This window comes from Zalophus californianus, chromosome 14 (assembly GCF_009762305.2).
Source record: "Zalophus californianus isolate mZalCal1 chromosome 14, mZalCal1.pri.v2, whole genome shotgun sequence".
Lineage (NCBI taxonomy): Eukaryota > Metazoa > Chordata > Mammalia > Carnivora > Otariidae > Zalophus > Zalophus californianus.
This window is the reverse complement of record NC_045608.1, coordinates 57,197,583-57,219,355: the sequence shown is the minus strand read 5'-3', so window position 1 is coordinate 57,219,355 and position 21,773 is coordinate 57,197,583. Positions and strand designations below refer to the sequence as shown.

The 21,773-nt window shown below is 48.9% G+C and overlaps 1 protein-coding gene across 2 annotated transcripts in view; it reads right to left on the bottom strand.

The window, feature by feature from the left end:
• The window catches only part of MOCOS (molybdenum cofactor sulfurase), a 57,984-nt gene extending 38,926 nt beyond the window's left edge, over positions 1-19,058 (bottom strand). The window contains exons 1-6 of one of the 2 annotated variants that reach the window (XM_027577116.1): positions 18,798-19,058; positions 12,059-12,148; positions 9,022-9,088; positions 7,239-7,880; positions 4,188-4,264; positions 1,572-1,771 (exon numbers count right to left, since the gene is read on the bottom strand). In XM_027577116.1, the coding sequence (XP_027432917.1) occupies positions 1,572-1,771; positions 4,188-4,264; positions 7,239-7,880; positions 9,022-9,088; positions 12,059-12,148; positions 18,798-18,939 (1,218 nt within the window). In that variant the 5' untranslated portion in view covers positions 18,940-19,058. The remainder of the gene's footprint in view (positions 1-1,571; positions 1,772-4,187; positions 4,265-7,238; positions 7,881-9,021; positions 9,089-12,058; positions 12,149-18,797) is intronic. The other variant, XM_027577115.2, reaches the window with a different exon arrangement.
• Positions 19,059-21,773: the final 2,715 nt, after the last annotated feature.

Genomic DNA, 21,773 nt, shown 5'->3' with positions numbered 1-21,773 from the left:
ACCAGGCTGGATTTCCAGGCCTCGGCCATGGAATCCACTGGTCCCTCATGTGACCAGCTGCCTTTACAGACACACGGACAGAGAAACTTGTCCTGGGTCCAGGCTCGTGGAATAAGAGACCTAGTGAAGTCAGCAGGACACCTAAACAGGTGTTTCCCCCTGCCCCCACCCCAGGGCTCTTCTCCTCTTCGAGGTTTCTCTGGCCAAATGAGGCATTCCCTCCCTGCTCTGCCTGACACAGCATACTTCACAGTCACCTGTCTGTCCTCCTTCACACCACGCAGGAAATACAAACTTATTTAGGTCCAAGAATGAGACTTACTTTACCAGTCACCCAGAATAATGTACTTAAGAAGGCAAAACGTTTCCTCCTGATGCGTTTTCCACCATCCTCCAAAAGCATTTAAAATCGCATGCTTCTTTGTGGCATCGGCCCGCCAGTGACTTACTGAGCGGGGGTCTGCACAGTAAACCTACCCAAGAGACAACCTGTGGTTGTAAAATGTCCCCTCCCCAGATACCAGTAAGAATCGACACGTCCCCAGAAGCATAGTTCTCAACTTTGTTCCTCAGATAGTTTATGGCTATTGAGAAGAGGGGGTGGATATGCTTCCTTGAGAAATGGATTTTGTTTGAGAAATTCTGCATTTAACAAAGGTGAATGGGGATCATGGCTTTCAAGGGAAGATGAGCACTTTCTTCCAAACTTACCTGACCATTGAAACTGCTCCTCACAGAGCTGCTCTAGGAACCCATGCTCTGGGATGGGTCTCGGGCTCCCCATCCCTGCTAGCCTATGACACCCCATCTGGTGACCATCTACCACCATGTCTGAGTGCTTGCTATGACTCTGGACATTTTAATTGACTGAACAGTGACCAGCTTACTCAGCTATGGCAAGGACCCCAGCAGTTCCCATCCTCCACTCTTTGCCCTGTTTTCATGGGAAAATAGATGCAAAGAGCACTTTTGCACAAACTATTTTATAACCAAACTACTAAATCCTTTGAACTCATAATATGCATGAACTATGGCAGAAATAAGGGCTTTTGTGATACTTGTTGTAAAGAAGGAGTTCTGAATTCCAAGCCGCAGGCAAATACCTGGTGGTAACAGGCCCACATTTTGTGTGATGCCGTGATCCGGTCACTGGGGCCGCCATGCTGAATAGACATGAAACGACCTGAGAAGTACTCTTCTGTCTTATACTGCTTTTCTGTCTACACTCTTTTAGGGTGCCTTCCCTAAACAGCTGGCAAGCTGTCAGCTGTCCCCTTCCACGGCGATCACTCTGCGTCCCTCTCCTCACACTCGAAATTGACAATTTCTGGCTGAAAAAGGAGGGCTGGTAAAGTAAACAGCCACGCCAGTTAGAACGGCATGGAAACGAGAGTACGGAGCCTCTAAGGAAGGGCCGGGGTCCCTGCACCCACGCCCGGGCTGCCCTTCCCACAGCTGCCGCAAGCACCCCAGGACCCTCACCGCACATTTCAGGGCTCCAGAAGGCGGCAGAGTGCCAGAGGACCGCATTTCTGCTGTGAATGAGGGTGCAAGGTGATAAGGAGACCCACCTGGGAATAACCAATGATGTTCCCACTGGGGTCGAGCACGTTAAAATTGATGACCGGACCCTGCACCTCCGGGCTGCTGAATTCAGAGTCACTGTAAATCCGCACCACAGGGGCTCCACTGGGGTACCGGAGGGCAGACAGGGCAGTGTAGGTGTACTGAGCCAAGGTGAAGGTGTGCTGCTTTATATTCTCCATTCCACCTCAAAAACGATTGTGAAACGTCAGAGAGAAACATGAATTTCACATGTAATTCACTCACTCATTTTATTTATTTATTTATTTATTTATTTATTTATTTATTTATTTGAGAGCGAGAGAGCACAAGTAGGGGGAGAGGCAGAGGGAGAGAGAAGCAGACTCCCTGCTAAGCAGGGAGCCCGACGTGGGGCTCGATCCCATGACCCTGAGATCATGCCCCAAGCCGAAGGCTGACACTTCACCGACTGAGCCGCCCAGGCGCCCCTCACTCACTCATTTCTAAGAAAAACAAGATCATTCTAACCACCAAGCTGGAGCTCAGATTAATGGTTGTAAATACTGGTAGACAGTGTGTGGTACTGTCCGTATGGTTAATGTGTAGATGCGGGGCCCTGACCAACACCTCACTGTTGCTGTTCTGTGGAATTGTCACAGGAATCTTGTCATCCTTCGCTTTTCTTTTTTGAATTTATACCCTTGGGTTACAGATGGCAAAAATGCACAATTTTATCTTTATTAGTATTTTTTAAAGTTTTTAAAATTTATTTTTAAGTAATCTCTACACCCGATGCTGGGCTGGAACTCATAACCCCAAGATCCAGAGTCGCACACTCCACCAACTGACCCAGCCAGTTCACAATTTTATCTTTAAATGTACCTTTTTTTTTTTTGCTGTTTCTTTTCATGTTTAAATCATTTTAACACTCTTCAAATCAATTAAGGATACGTGTTACAACATGGATGAACCTTGAAAACATTATGTAAAATAAGCCAGACATAAAGGGACAAATATTGTGTCTTCTATAAGTGCCTAGAATAGGCAAATTCGTAGAGACAGAAAAGAGAACGGAGATTACTTGGGCCAGGGGAAGGGGCAAAGGGGAGTTACTGTCGAATAGGTACAGTTTCAGTTTGGGATGATGCAGAAGTCCTAGAGATGGTCAGTGCTGGATGGCTGCATAACAAGGCAAACGTACTTAATGCCACTGAAATGTACACTTAAATTGGATAAAATGGTGCATTTTATGTTACAGATAGTTCACATTTTTTTCCAAAGGAGCAAATAAGTAGGAAAATCAGGGTTTGCTTTATTGGGGAACCGATATGGTCAGTCTGCTTTCAGTTCAGAGGTGCCCCAGCCCCCGACAGACCTGTAGCTTGCGGTGTGGGTATCTATTAATATCTTTCCTTGGAAAAGTGCTCATCGCTCAGTGCTTGTCTTTATTATTTCCTCTTGTCCTGGATGATGGCCACTCACCTCCCTGCATTACCATCAGGGCTACCCACCCATCCCCTCCCAAGAATCCTTTCTGCCTCCAGTATCGGGCTCAGGTTGAGAACCTGAAGGGTCTCATTATTGTGACCAGAGAGAGAGAAAGGAAGGACCACCTAATCATTAAGCCACATCCCTGGTTCACCACAACTCTATTTCCATATGGATAGTACAAACAGCACCACCCAGTTCTATAAGCTCAGCCTTTGGAGGAGTGCCCAGGAGCACAACAGGATGGTGTCTGCCTGGCTCATGAGTCAGAGGCTCTTCTAGTCATGTATACCTTTGTGTCAAACTCCACATGATGGGAAGTGACATCTGTTGGCGTGTCAGCCTACAGTGAATGTCTCCCGCTTACCAGGAAAGAAAACATGCATTATTGCAAAGGCCAACAGGAGAGACAGTGGTTGGGGCTCAGGGTTAGGCGTTTTTTTTTTTTTTAAAGATTTTATTTATTTATTTGACAGAGAGAGACAAGCGAGAGAGGGAACACAAGCAGGAGGAGTGGGAGAGGGAGAAGCAAGCTTCCCGCAGAGCAGAGAGCCGAATGCGGGGCTCGATCCCAGGACCCTGGGATCATGACCTGAGCCGAAGGCAAAGGCTTCACTGACTGAGCCACCCGCCCCCCCCCCCCCCCGCAAGGTACGCCAGGGTTAGGCATTGTTATGGCCTAGGTTGAAATCCCTGCCCTCTCAATTACTAGGTCCCTGACCCTGGGGAAGGCATTTAACCTCTCTGAGTATTAGCTCCTCATGGGCAAAGTGGGCTCAACACACAGCTCCCCCGTGTGACAGGAGGGAGGACCCAGCAAGGGAACGGTGGAATGAGGTCTCCGGATCTGTAACCATTCCCAGTCCAAGGACCAAGGATGGTTCGTCTGCTGCTATGAAGCTACTCATCTCTGATTTATAATATCTCTAACTCGTTAAAATGTTCTTTTAACTGGCAAAACAACAACAACAACAAAAAAGGCACCTCAGTCTCTTGCTCTTGCCTCAGAAATCATTCTGAAGTTCTTGAGAATAAGCTTCAACTTCATCCAGGGTTCAGCAGCCAAGTGCCAGCCACTCGCACAGACCCATGTCCTTACCTAAACCGTGCCCATTTCAGGAGAAAATCTGACATGGAGGAAAGGGTCCACTGACCTGTGAGGAGCTCTAGGGCATCAAATCCATGTTTTAGTGCTATCACATCAAGAAACGAGATGGTGCCATCTTCAAACCTGTAACAGTGTTGAGGGAAACAAGGTCAAGTCAACTTCTCCATGTGCATTCTGTGGAGTGTAACAAGGTTCTGATTTTAGGCTTAGCCATAATCTCTGAATACCTTCTCTCTGCTGCCTTATAAACCACTGCTCATTCTCCCCATCAGGACAGAGGGCTTTGCACACCAAGACCCATGGGGCCACCTCTGGTCCTGACTTGCTTGGCAGCTTTCTTAGGAGAGGATGGCCACAGGGGTAAAGGGAGCTAAAAGAGAGTCACGACCTTGAGAAATGCTATCCTGCCCGCATGAAGATTTTGACAAAACCTCAAGTGCTTTGGGCTCTTTAAATGCTGCCCTTGACCCCAAGAGAACACCACTGACAGGGCATCAGTTAAGCATGATCAATGTACTACATGTCAGTGATCCCAAACTCTATGGAACCACACATCATCTTGGAAACACTATCATTCCAAACTCTATGGAACCCAAGTATCATCTTTTAAACAGCTGAGTTCAGAGTTTCAGAGGGAAATGGCATCCCAGGGAGAGGTGGCAGCAAACACCCTGAGGAGGCCGAGGCAGGCACACTTCCCGAATGGTAAGAACATCATTGCGGCCAGGAGTGAGTGCGCATGAGCTGGGAATGAGCTGGGAATGAGCCGGCAAGGTGGAGAGTGGTAGGAGATAAAGTCAGAGGACATCTACCTTGCAGAGATACCTTGTGTCTTAAGAGCTCTGAGCAGAGAGCAGGGATAGGATGGGACCCAGGCTTTGACAAGCAGAGTCAGGCTTCGGACTACTGCAGGTGAGCGGGGAGCTTGGAGACAGGAGGTTCCGGGGAGCATGGGGATGAAGGATGGTGACAAACGGCAGCCTCTGGGGGCCGGGCTGTGAGTTACCAAAGCAAGTTGAAGCTTTCAGTGGAAATACTATGCTTCATATTTTAATATTGTAGGGATGAGATTTGCTCAGAATGTTGTTACTGAAATGTTAATTTCCTTATAAAACCAATGCATTAATAATAATTATGAAACAAGTATATGAACCAACAATTAATAACGAATCAGTTGTGAATTAATAATGAATTAGTTGATAATGAATCAATTACTAATTATTAATCACTAGTGAATTAATAATCTTCAATAAATTAAACATTATTAGCCTATAATGACTTAAGTTATAGATCAGTAATAAATAATTATTTATTAATCAATAATTAATAAACCCCTGGGGGAAAGGAAGGTTTTCTGGTTCCATAAAAGGTTGTCTCTCCTTAGGTTATAAAACAATTAAGAGCATGGTCTGGGTACATATTCAGAAAACATTTGGGTTGAGTACTAAATCTCTTGAGTTCTAGTCCTAAATTCACAAGAAAAAAATGAGGCTTCTAGTGGTAAATAAATACATTCAGCTTTCTGGGAATCTTGGTGCAGCACCTGCTATGAGGCAACCCGCCCAATGGAAGTAAAGTGGTGGTCAGCCCAGCCCACCCTCACGCTGCCCACTCCGAGCTGCCCCACTTCTCCTGGCCTTCAGATGCTCCTATTGGCTCAATAAAGTTTGAGTTGTCATTGTGATCTGCCTTTAATTTGTATGATGTGTGCCTGCCATTGTCTTCTCACTTGGTTATATTACTTGCTATATTATCAGACTTGGATACAAAATGTTTTACATTAGCATTCTTGTTTCAGAATCCCCCAACTATGGAGAAGTCCTAAAGAAAAGAGACACCACGGGTGCCTGGATGGCTCAGTCGGTTGGGCATCTGCCTTCGGCTCAGGTCATGATCTCAGTGTCCTGGTATCAAGCTCTGCATCAGGCTCCCTGCTCAGCAGGGAGTCTGCTTCTCCCTCTCCTTCTGCTGTTAACAACCCCCCCCCCCGCCCTGCTTGTGCTCTCTCTCTCTGTCAAATAAATAAATAAAATCATAAAAAATAAAAATAAAGAAGATTCTGTTTCTTTAAAAAAACAGAAAGAAAGAAGGAAAGAAAAACACGAGGTGCAGAGACCAAGTCACATGTCTGTGTCCCCACAGCTGGTGTGTGGTAAAGCCAGGATTCCCCCGCCAGGAACCCAGATCTGGGGCCTAAACATTTGACCACTGACTGACTCTACTGCTGGGGACACGGCCCTATCTGCAGAACCCTGAGTCTGCCCCCGGGTCTGTGGGGGATCTGACCCAGCTTCCCATCCAGGCCTGGGCCTTCTGAGGCACCAGCAGTGTGAGTAGCTCCCTGGCCCAATCCCATGGTGTTCCCCGCTGTTGGCCCCAGCAGAACCCTGGGTCAGCTGTCATTTTCACCCTCTCCTGCCTTCGACCTTACAGGCCCAGTCATCAGCCCCTGGGAGAGCTCCTGGCTCCCCACGCCACCTGCCCTGCAGCCTGAGGAAGACACAGAAACCCACAAAGCCAGCCGAGGCCTATGCCGTTTGCCGGCCAGTAGCTGCCTGCCCTCAAAGTCACTTTGTCACTCACAGGGCTCACAGATGCGGCTGTTAACAGCGCCCCACACGTCTGGTGGCTTCTGAATTAATGGTATCTTCTTGCCCACCAGCTGCCAGGTTGAGTGGATTCCAGCAGCTGAATCACCAGCTGGGCCGTCCGTTCGCTAACTTGTTCCAAATGATGCCATCTTTTAAAGGACTGCTTGAATAAACTGCTGCACCTCTTGTCTGCACTCTGGGAAAAGGCCTGGTGGCCCACCCTCCTTCCTCTCCTGAGAGCCCTTCACCTCTCCTGCCTACAGCCCTTGTCCTCTCGTAGCTGTGGAGAAGCCCACAAATGGGGGCCCAGTTCACTGAGCCACCTAGGGCACGCCCCAGCCAACCTCCACCTCCCAGATCTGAGCCCAGCCGCCAGCCTCCATCCCTGCCTCCGACTCCAAGCCCCCTGACCCCAGCGGCCAGTCTGGTCCCTTGTACAACCCTGTAGGTGACACAGGCCAGCCCCCTTCCTGAACTCCAGCCAGCCACTGCCACAGTGAGGTTACCTTTCAGCCACGGAGTGTCTCGGGATATAGAAGTCTTCTCCTGCAAGGTATGCCGCGGCTGTGCCCCCTCCAAAGTAGGTTTTCCTCAGCAGAGGAGCCACACGATTATTCACCAGCAGAGCGCCCAAGCCAGTGGGGAATCCAAAGATCTTATAGAAGGAGAGGGGGACAAAGTCGGCCTGGTGAACCGACAGGTCCAAAGGGGAGGTGCTCACGTAGGAGGCTGCATCAAGCAGCACGAACCACTTCCCAGGCACGTTTACAGGGCACCTCCGCCCGGCCTTGACCTCTCCTATCCAGGACAGGGGGTATCTGGTTCCGGAAAAGTTACTCTGCGCAGGGTAACAAAACAGATGCGGAAGCTGGCCGTCGGGGTCACAGGCGGCCGTACCCTGTGTCTCCGCTGACCACATGTCCTCTGGCCTGACCGGGACGGAGGTGACGTTCATGGCCATGGTGACCTTCCTCATGCCCACCACGGAGGTGTGGCTGTCGGTGAGGTAACAGAAGTGGCTCCCACTGCTCTCCGGGCCCGGGGACACCCACGGGAAGGCCTCTGCCACCAGTTTAAGAGCAGCCGTGCTCCCTGCCGTGAAAATCACGCTGTAGTCCTCCGGGGAGGTGTGGAAGTGCGCCAGAATCCTGGAAGAAGCACAGTGTCATGCCAATTCCGTGGTCTCCCTGGGTTCACATGTTCGGAGGCAGCTGTATCTCTACTACATAGGACCTCTCTCTGCCTTCATATTTAGGAAAAAACCCAGATCAGCTTCACCACAATGGCCAAGTGAGGGCAGGGGCAGAGCAAGTGCACACGGAAATGACAAACAGGTTCCAACTGGCAAAAGCAGCTTCACCTCCCACGTCCCCACCCTCGATAGAGAAGATAAAAATCCACAGGGCACCTGGGTGGCGCAGTCGGTCGAGCCTCCGAGCCTCTGACTCTTGATTTCTGCTCAGCTCATGATCTCAGGGTCGTGAAATCGAGCCCAGCGTCAGGGCTCCGTGCTCAGCGGGGAGTCTGCTTGGGATTCTCTCTCTTCCTCTTCCCCTCTCCCCCCGCCCCCGTTCTCTTGCACTCTGTCTCTCTCTTTCTCAAATAAATAAAAATAAATAAATCTTTTAAAAAAAGGTAAAAATCCATGACAACCTTTCTTAATCCTACAAAACACTCTCTCCTTGGTCTGCTCTCTGGCTCTATCACAGCGAGGTTTAAGTCACCAACTTGTTTCATGGTGCCTTTAATATTGGCAGACCAGCATCCCTTGCAAATTGGAAATAACTTGAAATTATACCAACTCAAGTAACTTTAGGCACCACTTGGAAATTACTAAAAAACAATTATTACATGTGGAAAAATATAAAGAGCTGTTTCAAGTGCACATATTAGTAAAAAGGTTGGGGAGGGAGGATGAACGGTGCCTAATGAAACATGAAAAGAAAGCCCAAAGGAAACGTTTTTCCTCTCTCTGAAAATGAGACTTAGGAAACTGGGTCCCTCCTGGTCACTCTGGCCCTCAGGCACTCTGGCGTCAGCCCCAAGCCCCATACAACAGCTGTGCATGCCTCAGGGCCACCCGCCTGTGCTTCGGGGCTGCCCCACTCCGTACCTAATCACGCTCACCTTCCTGCCCTCTGGCCCTGATGTTTGTCAGGGCACGTGACCATTTAGCTGAATGTGATCATCCTCAAACCAACTCGGAAGCTTTGTGGGATGCGGTGGGTGGTAGGAAAGAAGTCCATCCACCTGGGAGTGCCCACACAGGCTGGTACCTCTGCCACTCACCTGTAGCGCACGTGCTCCACGGTATCGTGGGTGAGCCTGCTGCTGATATTCTGGCTGTGAGGATTACCTGGCAGGTTACAGAGACAAAGCCACCAAGTCACGACTTCTGTTTCTCCTCTTGTGTTCCTCTAAAACCCTCTCCTCCAGTTTCTCAAAAAGTTAAGCATACAACTGCTATATGACCCAGCAATACCACTCCTATATACTAAAGGGAAATGAAAACACATGTCCGCACAAAGATTCATGCACAGAAGTGTTCATAGGCAGGTTTTTTGGTAAAGCCAAATTCTGGGAACAACATGAATATCCATCAGCTGATGAACAGAGAGACAAGTTGCCATATACCCACACAATGGGAAAATATTCCCAACAGAAAGGAACAATCTACGGGCTACGTCAGGAATGACCCGCAAAAACATGCTAAGAGGTCACATATTGTATGATTCCATTTATATGAAATGTCCAGTAAAGACAATGGTATAGAAAGGGATTCAGAAAGTAGTGGATTAGTGGTCGCCTGGGACTGAGGGGGCAACAGGGATTAACTATAAATAGGCTTCAGAGATCTTATTGGGGGAACGAAAAATGTTCTAAATGATTTATAGTGACAGCAGCACCACCTGGTAAAGTTACCAAAATCACTAAATTGTACATTTGAAATAGATGAATTTTATGATTTGTAAAATATAACTCAATTTTTCTAAACAATTTTTTAAAAAAATAAACCAATCCCCGTAGAACGAGGTGGGATCCAGGAAGAACATTCTGGAGCTGTAGGTCAACTCACAGGCAACTGGGCCAATGTAAGAACCTTTTCTGCAAGTTCCCTGACAGGGGATTCTGGTAATTCCAGGGAACCAAGTACACAACCTCAGGAGGCTGCCCTCTCCCCCAACCATAAGACAGAGCCATGAGCACCACTTAATCTAAATCCCCATCTGTTGCCCTGTGTTCACACCCCTGCAACTGGCATCATTCCTGCAGGAACACATCTAATTCCTCCAAATATGTGAAGGGGGCCATCACATCTCTCTTTAGCCTGTTCTCAAGGCTAACGTCTCTCCTAATTTCACTTTCTAGTTTTCCTCCCCTCCTTGGATCCCCCCTGAGTGTGTCCCATAGTATCATTACCTCCCTCAAAACACGGCCCCCAGATGAGGACACAGACCTCTCGAGGGGCGAGACGTGCAGGGATCAGGCACAAGTATTTCTCGGGAGCAGGACCACAGGTGCGCGTTAATGCAGTCTTGGCCTTTTTTGTTTTAGGGTTTGTTCGTTTCTTTTCTCATACCGTGCCATCTGGTCACACTGGATTTCTGGACACTGAAGCTACCAATGTTCCTTTTCCATATGCACTAGTAACCAGTGGGACTTGGTACTTACCCTTACTGTCTCTCAATGCCCTGGTTTTTTAGCTCCACAACATTAGCACCACCTACAGTCTAGATGCTGTCACCTCTCAAAGTTCCGACAGTTATGACTCTTGCAAAGGTTCAAGACTTGTGGATCTCTTTGCAAATCACAGATTAAGATCAAAATAAAGTCCCTCGCTGGCATTTCCCCTAGAAACTATTCCCCAGATTTAAAGATCTGCTGGCTGCCCAGGATCTTAGTGTGGCATGACAAAATTGTCAGGAACTGAGGGGGCCTGGGGTGAGGGCTGGTGCTCTGGAACCCAATGCCTGGAGATCCAGCTCCCCCAGCTTGGGCGCTTCCTGAGTGCGTGGCCATGGGTTAGCCACCTACTCTGTCTGGGGCCCAATTTCCTCACCTGTAAAACAGGACAGAACCTATACCTTAGCTTGTGTGATAGCAGCACCTGTACCCTAGTTTGTAGGGAGAACGGAGGGGGAGGGTGGAGCTCAAGCATCTGGGGCAGTCCCTGAAGTGAGTGTTCAGGACACCAGGGCACTCACCGCTCCCACCCCTGCTGCATCTGCTACCACTGCCTTTAATTCAGGCTCCCTTTCCAGGCTTACCTCCTCATCACATGCTGCTGTGACTGCCCATGCTTTCTAGAATAAACATCGAACTCCACAGGGCACGTACATTGCCCCTCCCTACCTCTCCACTCAGACCTCCTCCACTCTCTGCCCCTTCTCTGTGCTCCGGGGCTAATTCCTGGAACCACTAAGGGTCTTGGTTCATGCTAGCACCTCTGTCTGGAATGCCCTTCTCCTCCTCTTTCCCATGTGACTCCCTGCTCATCCTCCAGGACTCACCCCACTCCTAAGGCAGCTTTTTCTGACACTCACACTGCCAGTGCTGTGGCTCGGCTCTGCAGCCACACCTGCCTTTGGTTCACAGCCCTTCAGAGGGCTGGTCATTTACATTTACTGGGAGCTCACTTGATTAAAGTCCTGTGTTGACTAGATCACAGCCCATGAAGGCAGGGACTGTGCTTCCTCTGTTTTCAAGATAGCACCATGTTCCCCATGGCAAAGCGGCTCAACAGACATTTTTGGAGTAGAAGAATGGGGGCGCCTGGGTGGCGCAGTTGGTTAAGCGTCTGACTCTTGGTTTCGGCTCAGGTCCTGATCTCTCAGGGTCGTGAGATCTGGCCCCACATCGGGCTCTACACTCAGTGCGGAGTCTGCTTGAGGTTCTCTCTCTCCCTCTCCCTTTGCCCCTCCCCCCTGCTTATACGCTCTCTCAAATAAATAAATAAATCTTAAAAAAAAAAAAAAAGAATGCATGAATGTCTTTCCCACCACCCTACCCTCCACCCTGTACTATCCCACAGGGTCATCCCGTAAACACAGCACCTTTGTACCTCTGTGCCCTTCTGACACTGACCCCTCCTTCTGGAAGTAAACTGTGTGTCCCTGAGCTCATTTTTCCTATCCTGGCAGCGCATGTGTTACAGGGACTGACCCGAGGGCTTGCTGAACCCCTTTTCCCATGGGACCCATTCAGCTCTGTGTGCTCAGCACAGTCCTGGTCTATTAATCTGACATTTAGTAAGCAGAGATATGTCAGCTGAATGTAGTTGGCTCCTATCAAGTGCAAAAATCAGTTTTGGTGTGTTGTTCTTTACCATAAACATTTTCCATGAGATCATTAGTGAACCTCGTGAGCTGACTCTGGGGGAACAGTGTGGCTCCTGCATGGTCAAGGTAGACAGTTCCTGAAAGAAAACACAGAATAAAGCTGTGGTTATTTTTCAGACGTGTTCCACTCATTTCACCTAGAGCTTGAGCAGGGGCACCACCAGGCTACTGACTTCTCCCAGCCTCCTGATAGGAGCTCCTCAATCCAAGTGGAGGCATGAGCAATGAAAGGTTGCACTTTCCATCTTGAATGACCTTTAGAGCCCGAGCAAGCCTTCCTGATTAGCCAGCTCTTTTGTGACCCTGGAACAACATCCCACACAGAGGAGGAGCCCAACAGACATTTGTGATTCACGACAGTAAAGCAATTTCACATTATGACTCACTTCCTCCCTGGGATTTCCTTGCTGCTTCCCTGGCAGCCGAGCCCTGATTCTGCCTTCCCATAGTGAATTCTATACCCCTCAACCCTAGGACAGCTCCAAGAGCTTTGGACAGTACTAGGATCGTAAATGATCTTTCTAGCCTCTCTCATCAACAGAGACAGGCAAATTTAGATGAGAATGAGATACCGAGGTTTTCCCATCAGACGGTGGAGACCAGAAGGTTGGGTAACTCACCGGTAGGTGAGGGTGCTGGAAAACAGGCCCACTGGTACATGGCTGGTAGGAGGCTACAGTGATACAACTTTTTTATGGACAGCAATTTAGCAATATTGGTAACACTTTAAAAAGCAAACCCGCAGGGCACATGGGTGGCACAGTTGGTTAAACATCCGACTCTTGGTTTTGGCTCAGGTCATGAGCTCGGGGTCGTGGGATCGAGCCCGACATTGGGCTCCAAAATCAGCAGGGAGTCTGCTTAAGATTCTCTCTCCCCTCTTCCACCGTTCCTCCCCCCATGTTCTCTCTCTCTCTCTCAAATAAATAAATAAATCTTTAAAAAATAAAATAAAATAAAATGCAAACCCTCTTTGACCTAACAATCCCTCTTCCAGGAATTCATTTATAAATACTCATGGTTTGTGAAATGGCCTGCATGTGAGGACATTTAGTGCAACATTGTCTGCAATAGTAGCAGATTGGAAATGACTTAAATATCCATGAACATGTGTTTAAAATAAAGAATTCCTGTACCTACATCTAGTATTTTATAAGTACTGGCATGGAGCAAACTCTGAGATACAGTTTTGAGAACATACAATGTGAATAGATTGGTTCCTTCCTTCATTCACTTAAAATTTTGTTTGTTTGTTTTGTGCAGAATGGATTTTTTTGTTTCTTTTTTAACAGCTTTTTGAGATATAATTCTCATATCATAAAATTCACCCTTTTAGTGGTATTTTTAGCAGATTCACAAAACTGTGCAACCATCACCACTATCTAATTTTACAACATTTTCATTCATCCCAAAAAGAGAGCCCATACCCATTACCAGTCACTCCCCAATCATCCAGCCCCAGTCCCTGGCAACCACTAACCTACTTTCTCTCTCTACAGATTTGCCAATTCTGGGCATATACTACATGGCCTTTTGTGTCTGACTTCTTTCACTTAGCATAATATTTTTCAGGTGCATCCATATTTTCATGTCATTCCTTTTTATGACTGAATAGCATTCCATTGTGTGGCTGCACCACATTTTGTTTACCCATTCATCCAATGATAAACATGTGGGTTGTTTCCATTTTTTGTCTATTATAAGTGATGCTGCCATGACTATTTATGTGCAAGTTTTTGTGGGGACATCTGTTTTCTTCCATTCGGCAGATTGTCCTTTCTTGGTGGTGTCCATTGAAGCATAAAAGTTTTTAATTTTGATCAAGTCCAATTTGTCTATGTCTATTGTTACTAATGCTTGTAACTTTAGTGTCATAAGAAACCATTGCCTAATCAAAGGTCTTGGTGATTATTGTTTATGCTTTCTTCTAAGAGTTTTATATTTTTAGCTCTTATATTTAGGACTTTGACCCATTTTAAGTTAATTTTTGAGTACAGTGTGAGGTAGGGGTCCAGTTTCATTCTTTTGTGTGTGGATATCAGCTGCCCCAACACTGTTTGTTGGAGACTATTCTTTCCTCTATTGAATAGTCTTGGCCTTCTGTTAAAAAGCAATTGACCATAAACATATGTGTTTATTTCTAGATTTACAATTTTACTCTATTGTTCTATGAATCTGTTCTCATACCAATACAATGCTGTCTGGATTACTGTTACCTTGTTTGTTTTTTTGTTTGTTTGTTTGTTTTTAGGTTTTATTCATTTATTTGACACAGAGAGAGAGCGAGAGAGAGAGAGAGAGAGAGAGCACAAGCAGGGGGAGGTTTTATTCATTTATTTGACACAGAGAGAGAGCGAGAGAGAGAGAGAGGGAGAGAAAGAGCAGCCGGCAGAGGGAGAAGCAGGCTTCCTGCATGAGCAGGGAGCCTGATGCAGGGTTCAATCCCAAGACTCTGGAATCATGACCTGAGCTGAAGGCAGTGGTTTAACCAACTGAGTCACCCAGGGGCCCCTGATTACTGTTACTTTATATAAATTTTACTTACTTTACTTCTTTGGGAAATGTGAGTCCTTCAACTTTCTTCTTTTCCAAGGTTGCTTTGGCTATTCTGGGTCCCTTCCATTTCTGTATGAATTTTAGGATCAATTTGTCAATTGTTGCAAAAAGGTACCTGGGATTTTGATTGTAATGACATTCAATCTGTAGGTCAGTTTGGGGGGTATTGCCATCTTCGCAATGTTTAGTCTTCAAATTCACGAAAACAGGATGTCTTTCTATTGATTTAGGTCTTCCTTTATGTCTTTCAATGACATTTTGTAGTTTTCGCTGTTTAAGTCTCGTACCTCTTTTGATAAATTTATTCCTATGTATTTTATTCTTTCTGATGCTTTCCTGTATTTCATCTGCATAGCTTTTCTTACTGGTGTATAGAAATCAGGATGATGTTTGTATATTGAGCTTGTATCCTGTAACCTTGCTGAACTTGTTTTTTAGTTCTACCAGTTTTATATGTGGATTCTTTAAGGATTTTCTATATATAAGATCGTGTCATCCACAAATAGAGATGGTTCACTTCTTCCTTTCCAATCTGGGCAAATTTTATTTCATTTTCTTGCCTAATTGTCCTGGTTAGAACCTCTAGTGCAATGCTGAATGGAAGTGGTGAGACCAGATATCCTGTCTTCTTCCTGATCTTACGGGCAAAGCTGTCAGTCTTTCACCAGTAAGTGTGATATTAGCTGCAGGGTTTTTTGTAGATAGCCTTTACCAGGTCAATTAAGTTTCCTTTTATTTCCTAGCTTCTTGTATTTTTACATTAGAGAAATGTTTATTGAGTATTTACTGTGTGCCTGGCACTGTTCTAAGTAGCAGAGACATAAGAGTAGACAAAAGAGAAGCTAGGGGCGCCTGGGTGGCTCAGTTGGTTAAGTGACTGCCTTCGGCTCAGGTCATGATCCTGGAGTCCCGGGATCGAGTCCCACATCGGGCTCCCTGCTCAGCAGGGAGTCTGCTTCTCCCTCTGACCCTCTTCCCTCTCGTGCTCTCTATCTCTCATTCTCTCTTTCTCAAATAAATAAATAAAATCTTAAAAAAAAAGAGAGAGAGAGAGAGAGAAGCTAGTATGAGAGTGACAGAGAAAGACCATAAACAAATAAATGTAAACTATGTCAGGTAACAGATGTTTTGGCTCAACTGTGTAATAAAAAAAAAAACTGTACACACTCATATAAATACAGACAACAACTCAAAAGGCACACAGGACCCAAGGGGCAGGAGCTGACTCGGGGGCAGCCACTATGGCTGTGGCTGGAGTAAGAGGGGTCTCCCTGGCCATTCTTTACCCTCTCTTGGCACCTTTTGAGTTCTGTGTAAATGTACTACCTAATCCAAAAAGTTAGTTTTAGAATAATGTTCTCTTTAACTGAAGATTCAGAAATACAAATGCACTATGCTAAAAGAAAGGCTTTTGTCCCCCACTGGGCATCAGGGAGATGCTTATGTGAAGACATGGTGCACGTGTGAAACCTGAGGGGTCCCCGGGGAACACCACATGCCATGGCCATGGTCTTCTGCAGGGCCAGCAAGGCTTTTGGGAGAAGACTGCTTTGGCCTTTGGTCCAGGAATTTTGCAAAACGAGGCAGCCATGTTAGATTAGCTAGAGATGTGATCTTGGAAGGAGTCAGCTAGCATCGTGGTTAACAGTGCGGAATCCCAGTCAACCAACTTGATTGAATCCTGCTCTACCACTAGCCATTCTGGGTCCCTGTTCATTCATCTGCAGATGGGATGGGAGTTAAAAGAGTTGGTAAACAGAGCCCAGTTTAGTGCTTGGCACACAGTAACGCTTCATGAGATTTGGCTATTATTAGAAGAATCAGGCAAATGACCCCCAAACCCACTGGCATTGGGTCTTCAAGAAGGAAATTCCAGGGTCTCTTCTAGATCATGCTTCTTCAGTTCTCAGTTCCACACAGGGTGAGTGGCCATCCACTGGCACCCTGAGACTTCAAGAACCATTTGAACCACATCTGAAAATTCAATAGGCTCCCTTCACCCAGACAAGGGAATTCCCATCCCATTGGTTGGGCAAAATATTTCAGCATTTGAAGATTAAGCATGTAATTATCTAGAGCTACTCGTTAACCAGATAAACTCTCAAACCTGCACAAAAACTATGAGGGGAAGGAGGAAGGAGAAAGGAAGAGGAGGTGAAAGCTATGTTATTTGGTTTTGTTTGTTTTTCCCTGCCCCATGAGAGAAAAAGAAAGTGGATATGTTCCAAGATTCCAAGCTGTGGGATGGGTGGATTTAATCCACAAAAAGTCTACTTGAAGTCTTAATGTAGAGGAAATGCTGGGAACTTGCACTAGATAGAGAGACAGACAGACAGAATACAATACAGTAGATGTTAAAGGGGCTCTGAAGGTCAGCCTCAGACCCTGGCTATCACATTTAAATTTTCCATTCAAGGGAAAAGGTGCTGCTCTCTGAGGGACACATTGAAACAAGGAGGGGCCCAGAACATACCTCTACTTTCCCAGGGGAGTGTTGAGGGGAGAGGTCAGCCAGTGATGGGTGTGAGGGACCAGAGCTGGAGGGATTATGGGATTAAGCAGGTGTGGTGCAGAAATAATTACGGACTGCACGCTAACAGCCTCTGAGATTTGCTTCAAAAGAATGGGGAGCCTCCTTCCCTCCTTCCACACCTGTGGGTGTTCATTGTACCAGCCTACTTCTCGGGTGGAGATTTCCGAAATACAAACTGTCAGGGAGGGCGGGTGGAACCGGAGGGGTGAGGTGCTCCTCCACGTGAATGTGCCACTGGGAAGAATGGGGAGGTAGTAGAGAGGCCCCCAGAGGGTCCCCTGTCTCCCTCCTGAGATTCCCTACTGAAGTACAGACAGGAGACACACAGAGTGGAGGCCACAGCCCTGAGAGCCCCCAAAGGGACAAAACGGTCACTACCCCAAACACGAGGGAATGACCCAGAAGAGCTGAAATCAGCTACCTGATTAATGAACTGTGAGATCGCTATTGCTGTTCTGCCACAAGCTGGGGAGCAGTCACAGTTGTTCATCGCGACACAGTAAGTACCCCTCAAATCCCAGTGCCTGGTGCCACGACCATGCCCACTTACCTTCCGTCCCTCCCTGCTCCACCCGCAGGCCGTTCTGAGGCTCCAGTAGACCCTCACACGAGGTCCCTGGCCAAAGAGTGAGACCCCACCGGTGTGGGAGCCCTCCTGCCCTGCAGCAATGGCTGGGCAAGGCCACGGGGCCAGGTGGAGCTCGATTTAAAATTTATTTATTTTTTAAAGATTTTATTTTATTTGACACACACAGAGAGAGAGAGACAGAACAAGCAAGGGGAGCGTCAGGCAGAGGGAGAGGCAGGCTCTCCGCAGGGAGCCCGAAGCGGGACTCCATCCCATGACCCTGAGATCATGACCTGAGCCGAAGGTAGGCGCTTACCGACTGAGCCACCCAGGCGCCCTTCGTTTTAAAATTAACCAGCCTGTTCTGCCTTGCGGAAATCAAAGGGACGTTGTGATCTCGGTGCTCGTGTCCAATTTACAGGCTCGTCCTGTACTTAAAGCTCACACTGCACGGTTTGCTAATGCGAGTGCCCCAGCGAGCTAGAGCTCGGAGGCATTGTTCTGACTGCACGAGGGAGAAAAATGAGGCTTCGAAAATAAAAGATGCTGCGAGCTCAGCCTCCAGCGGCTGTACCTCTCGGTCCCAGCCGCGCGCGCCCCCCGAGGCGCGGTCCCAACCCGGCGCACGGGCCACCCACGCACTGCACCCGTCCGCAGACGAGCACCTGAACAGTCAGGAGCGCCGGATATTCCTGCATTCTGCAACCCTGGCTCCAGTCGGACCTTTCAGCCGGGGGTCTCGTGGCAACCGAGAGCAAAAGGAATCCCTAAGCCAGACCCGCGGAAGGCGAGGACAGGTGAGTAGAGAGTAGGTTGGACCTGCCCTACGGGAAAGTCTGAGAAGCTAGAGGAGCAAGAAATCTTGGGCTGCAGGTGCGACCTCAGGGAGCTGGGTCCACGAAGCGGACGCATGGACACGTCCGTCCAGGTCTTTGAGCCAAAATGTATCCCAAATAAGGTGAGCTGCTCCCACCTAGCGCCACAGCTCCTTCCACGTCAGTTCCAGAACACAAGCGCGCCCGCCACGTCCTCCCTGCCCACCCCACACAGGTGGTCCGGCCGGCCTCACCTGCCAGGCGGCTGAATTCCCGCTGGCGCAGCTCCCGCAAGCTGCGCGGGCCATAGCCATAGGCTAGCGGCTGCTTGCTCGACTCCCGGAACCGCGCGAAGGCCAGCAGCTCGGCACCCCCGGGCGCCGCCTCGCCGGCCATGACCCAGGGCCGCCCGCCGCGCCGTCCAGGCCGCCGGGCCGGGGGGAAATGCCGAGGCCGGCTGGCGGCGACTCCGCCCCCGCCGCACCTCCGGGTCCTCCAAGGGCACCTGGTCCGCGGCCGAGGGCGGCGCCTCTCCGGGCAGCCCCGCTTGCCAGCCGCGCTGACTCACGGAGTTTCAGTTCTTTGCGGCCCTTTTCCTAGGGGCGGGGCGAGGAAATGCCCGTTTTCGTGATCTCTTTAAACTTCCCAGTGGAGCCCACTGAGGTGCCGCCAAAGACCCGTGGAACACGAAGCTCTCGTTTATCCATGGTCCCACGAAGAGGCTGGTGGCAGAAGTAACGCCCTGCTTTTTCCTGCGAGGCATCCTGAAACCTGGCGATCCTCCCGGCCCTGCTCTCCCTGTCCCCAGCCCCGCACAGCACCCGGGACCCTCACTCTCGGCGGCGGGACCCTTGTGGGCGTGGCCGTGGCCGGGAGACTTCTTGCTGCTCCCCACTGGGATGTGTGCTCCGCGTGTCTGAAAATGTGGCTGAGCAAAGTGTGGAAAAGGAAAAAGACTGGGGATCCATGAGGTTGGTTAAAACGGTCTCCGTGGCTGCGCACCGTCGAAACGGTAGCTCGGATGCGACTCCTGCGCCTTGGGCCTGCAACCTGGGTGCCGGAGTCAGAGCGGCTGTGTCCCGGGGCACCAGTGCCTCAGTACTGAGCGGCAGGCCAAGGCCGGGTGTCGGAAGTGCGGACCGGGTGCGGGAGCGAGTGGGCAGGTGCACAACGCGGGGTACGAGGCAGGGAGAACTCAGCTGCGATCCCAGGGGCAGGGCCCGCTTCGGAGGATGGAGTGAAAGATGACCAGGTAATGGAGGCCCAGGCGAGGGGCCTGGTGTGGAACCAAGTTAGGGGGCCTAGTGTAGAACCTGCTGTGGAGGGGGACAAAGTGCCGGGAGCCAGGTGAAGTGCCTCAGATGTGGGCCCAGTGGGGCGACCCACCCAAGGGGGGGTGGACCACTGGCTTTCGAAGCATACCGTGGTGGGAGGAGGTGGGAAGGGCGCCCGTCCCACAAGCTCACCCCCTGCACCGCAGCCAAGCCTGCTGTAGCCCAGTGCAGGTGCCTCAGGCCCTTGGGATGCATGATGATGTCCAGGCGGATCCCTGGGTCCAGACTCTGCCTGTATAAAAAGCATCCCGAGGGCTGCAGCTTGGCCCAGCTTGAGAGCCACCAGAGGGCCAGGCAGTGTTGCCCCTCCTGGCCCAGCCCCCCAATACCAGATTGCAGTGGGGTGGGGCGCAGGGGGGGTGTCTATAATGGCTCTGGCCAGAGGTTCCCCATCCTGGGGCTGCAGCTGTAAGAGCCAGTTCCCTGGGTGCCCCCATGCTCAGGTGGTCTCTGCCTGCAGACAGGTCCGGCTCATCCTCCTCACTGCCAGATCTCCAGGTCCTTACTGGACAAGCATTCATACTTGTTCTGTAAGGAATGAATGTATTCGTGAATGAATGCCTGAATTTGCTCTTTGGCATCACTGAGCAGGTATGCCCTGGGCACCTGTTCACCGTTACCTGTACTCATTCTTCCACAGTTAAATAAGCAGATCTATGGGGTGGCTCTCACAGGCAGAGAAGCTAAGTCAGAGATGTAGAGTAACTCCCTCAAGAGCACACAGCTAGGTGGACAAGTCAGCTCCTGTGAAATCAACTTCCAGAGCCCAACCAGTTAAATGTGTCCAGCAGCCTCTCTGGTACAAGCCTCTGTGGTCCCCAGGGCTTCAGTTTCCCCATGTCTAAGTTGGGAGAGGGCTGAGAGTTGGTCCTCAGAGACTGTCCAGTGTGTATGCCACTCACCCCTCCTTCAGTGCTCTTCTTCCCAGGGATGATCTCCAGGTGAGGCTTTTCAGGCATTAACTTGCAGGAATCGCCTGGAAGCCTATTAAAATACAGATTCCAATAAGTTTGGGTTGGGGCCTGAGGTTCTGTGTTTCCATCGAGCCTGGGTGATGCTGTTACTCAGGTCTTTGAACTACACGCTGAGGAGTGAGAGCCTTCCTTATTTCTCTAGGAATGTATGGAGCACCTACCTCTCCTCAAGATGTTCTGTGGCCAAGTAACAAATCCCAGCTCCACCAGGGTGCTGCTTTGGGACAAGCTTGTCCAATGAATTATCTGAATGGGCCAACTCAGTGCAGATCTTTTTTTTTTTAATTTTTAATTTTTAATCGTGGTAAAATATACATAAAATTTGCTGATTTAGCCATTTTTTTAAGATTTTATCAGAGAGAGAGAGACAGAGAGATCACAAGCAGGGAGAGAGGCAGAGGGAGAGGGAGAAGCAGACTCCCCGCCCAGCTGGGAGCCTGACATGGGGCTCGATCCCAGAAGCCTGGGATCATGACCTGAGCCGAAGGCAGACGCTTAACCCTCGGAGCCACCCAGGCACCCCCGACTTAGCCGTTTTTAAGTGTACAGTTCAGTAGTGTTAAGTATATTCACATTGTGTGCAACCAATCTCCAGAACTCTTCCCCTCTTGCAAAACTGGAACTTCCTGCCTTGCAAAACTGAAACTGTTTTTGTCCACAAAACAACTCCCCACCCCACCCGGCAACCACCATTCTATTTTCTGTCTCTATAAATCTGGCTATATTCGTGGAATCATACAGTATTTGTCTTTTTGTGACTGGCTTATTTCCCTTAGCATGTCCTCAAGACTCACCCATGTTGTACATGTGTCAGAATGTCCTCCCTTTTTAAGATGGAATATTCCATTGTGTATATACACCACATTTTATGTATCCATTCATCCACTGATGGACACTTGGCTATTGTGAATAGTGCTGTATG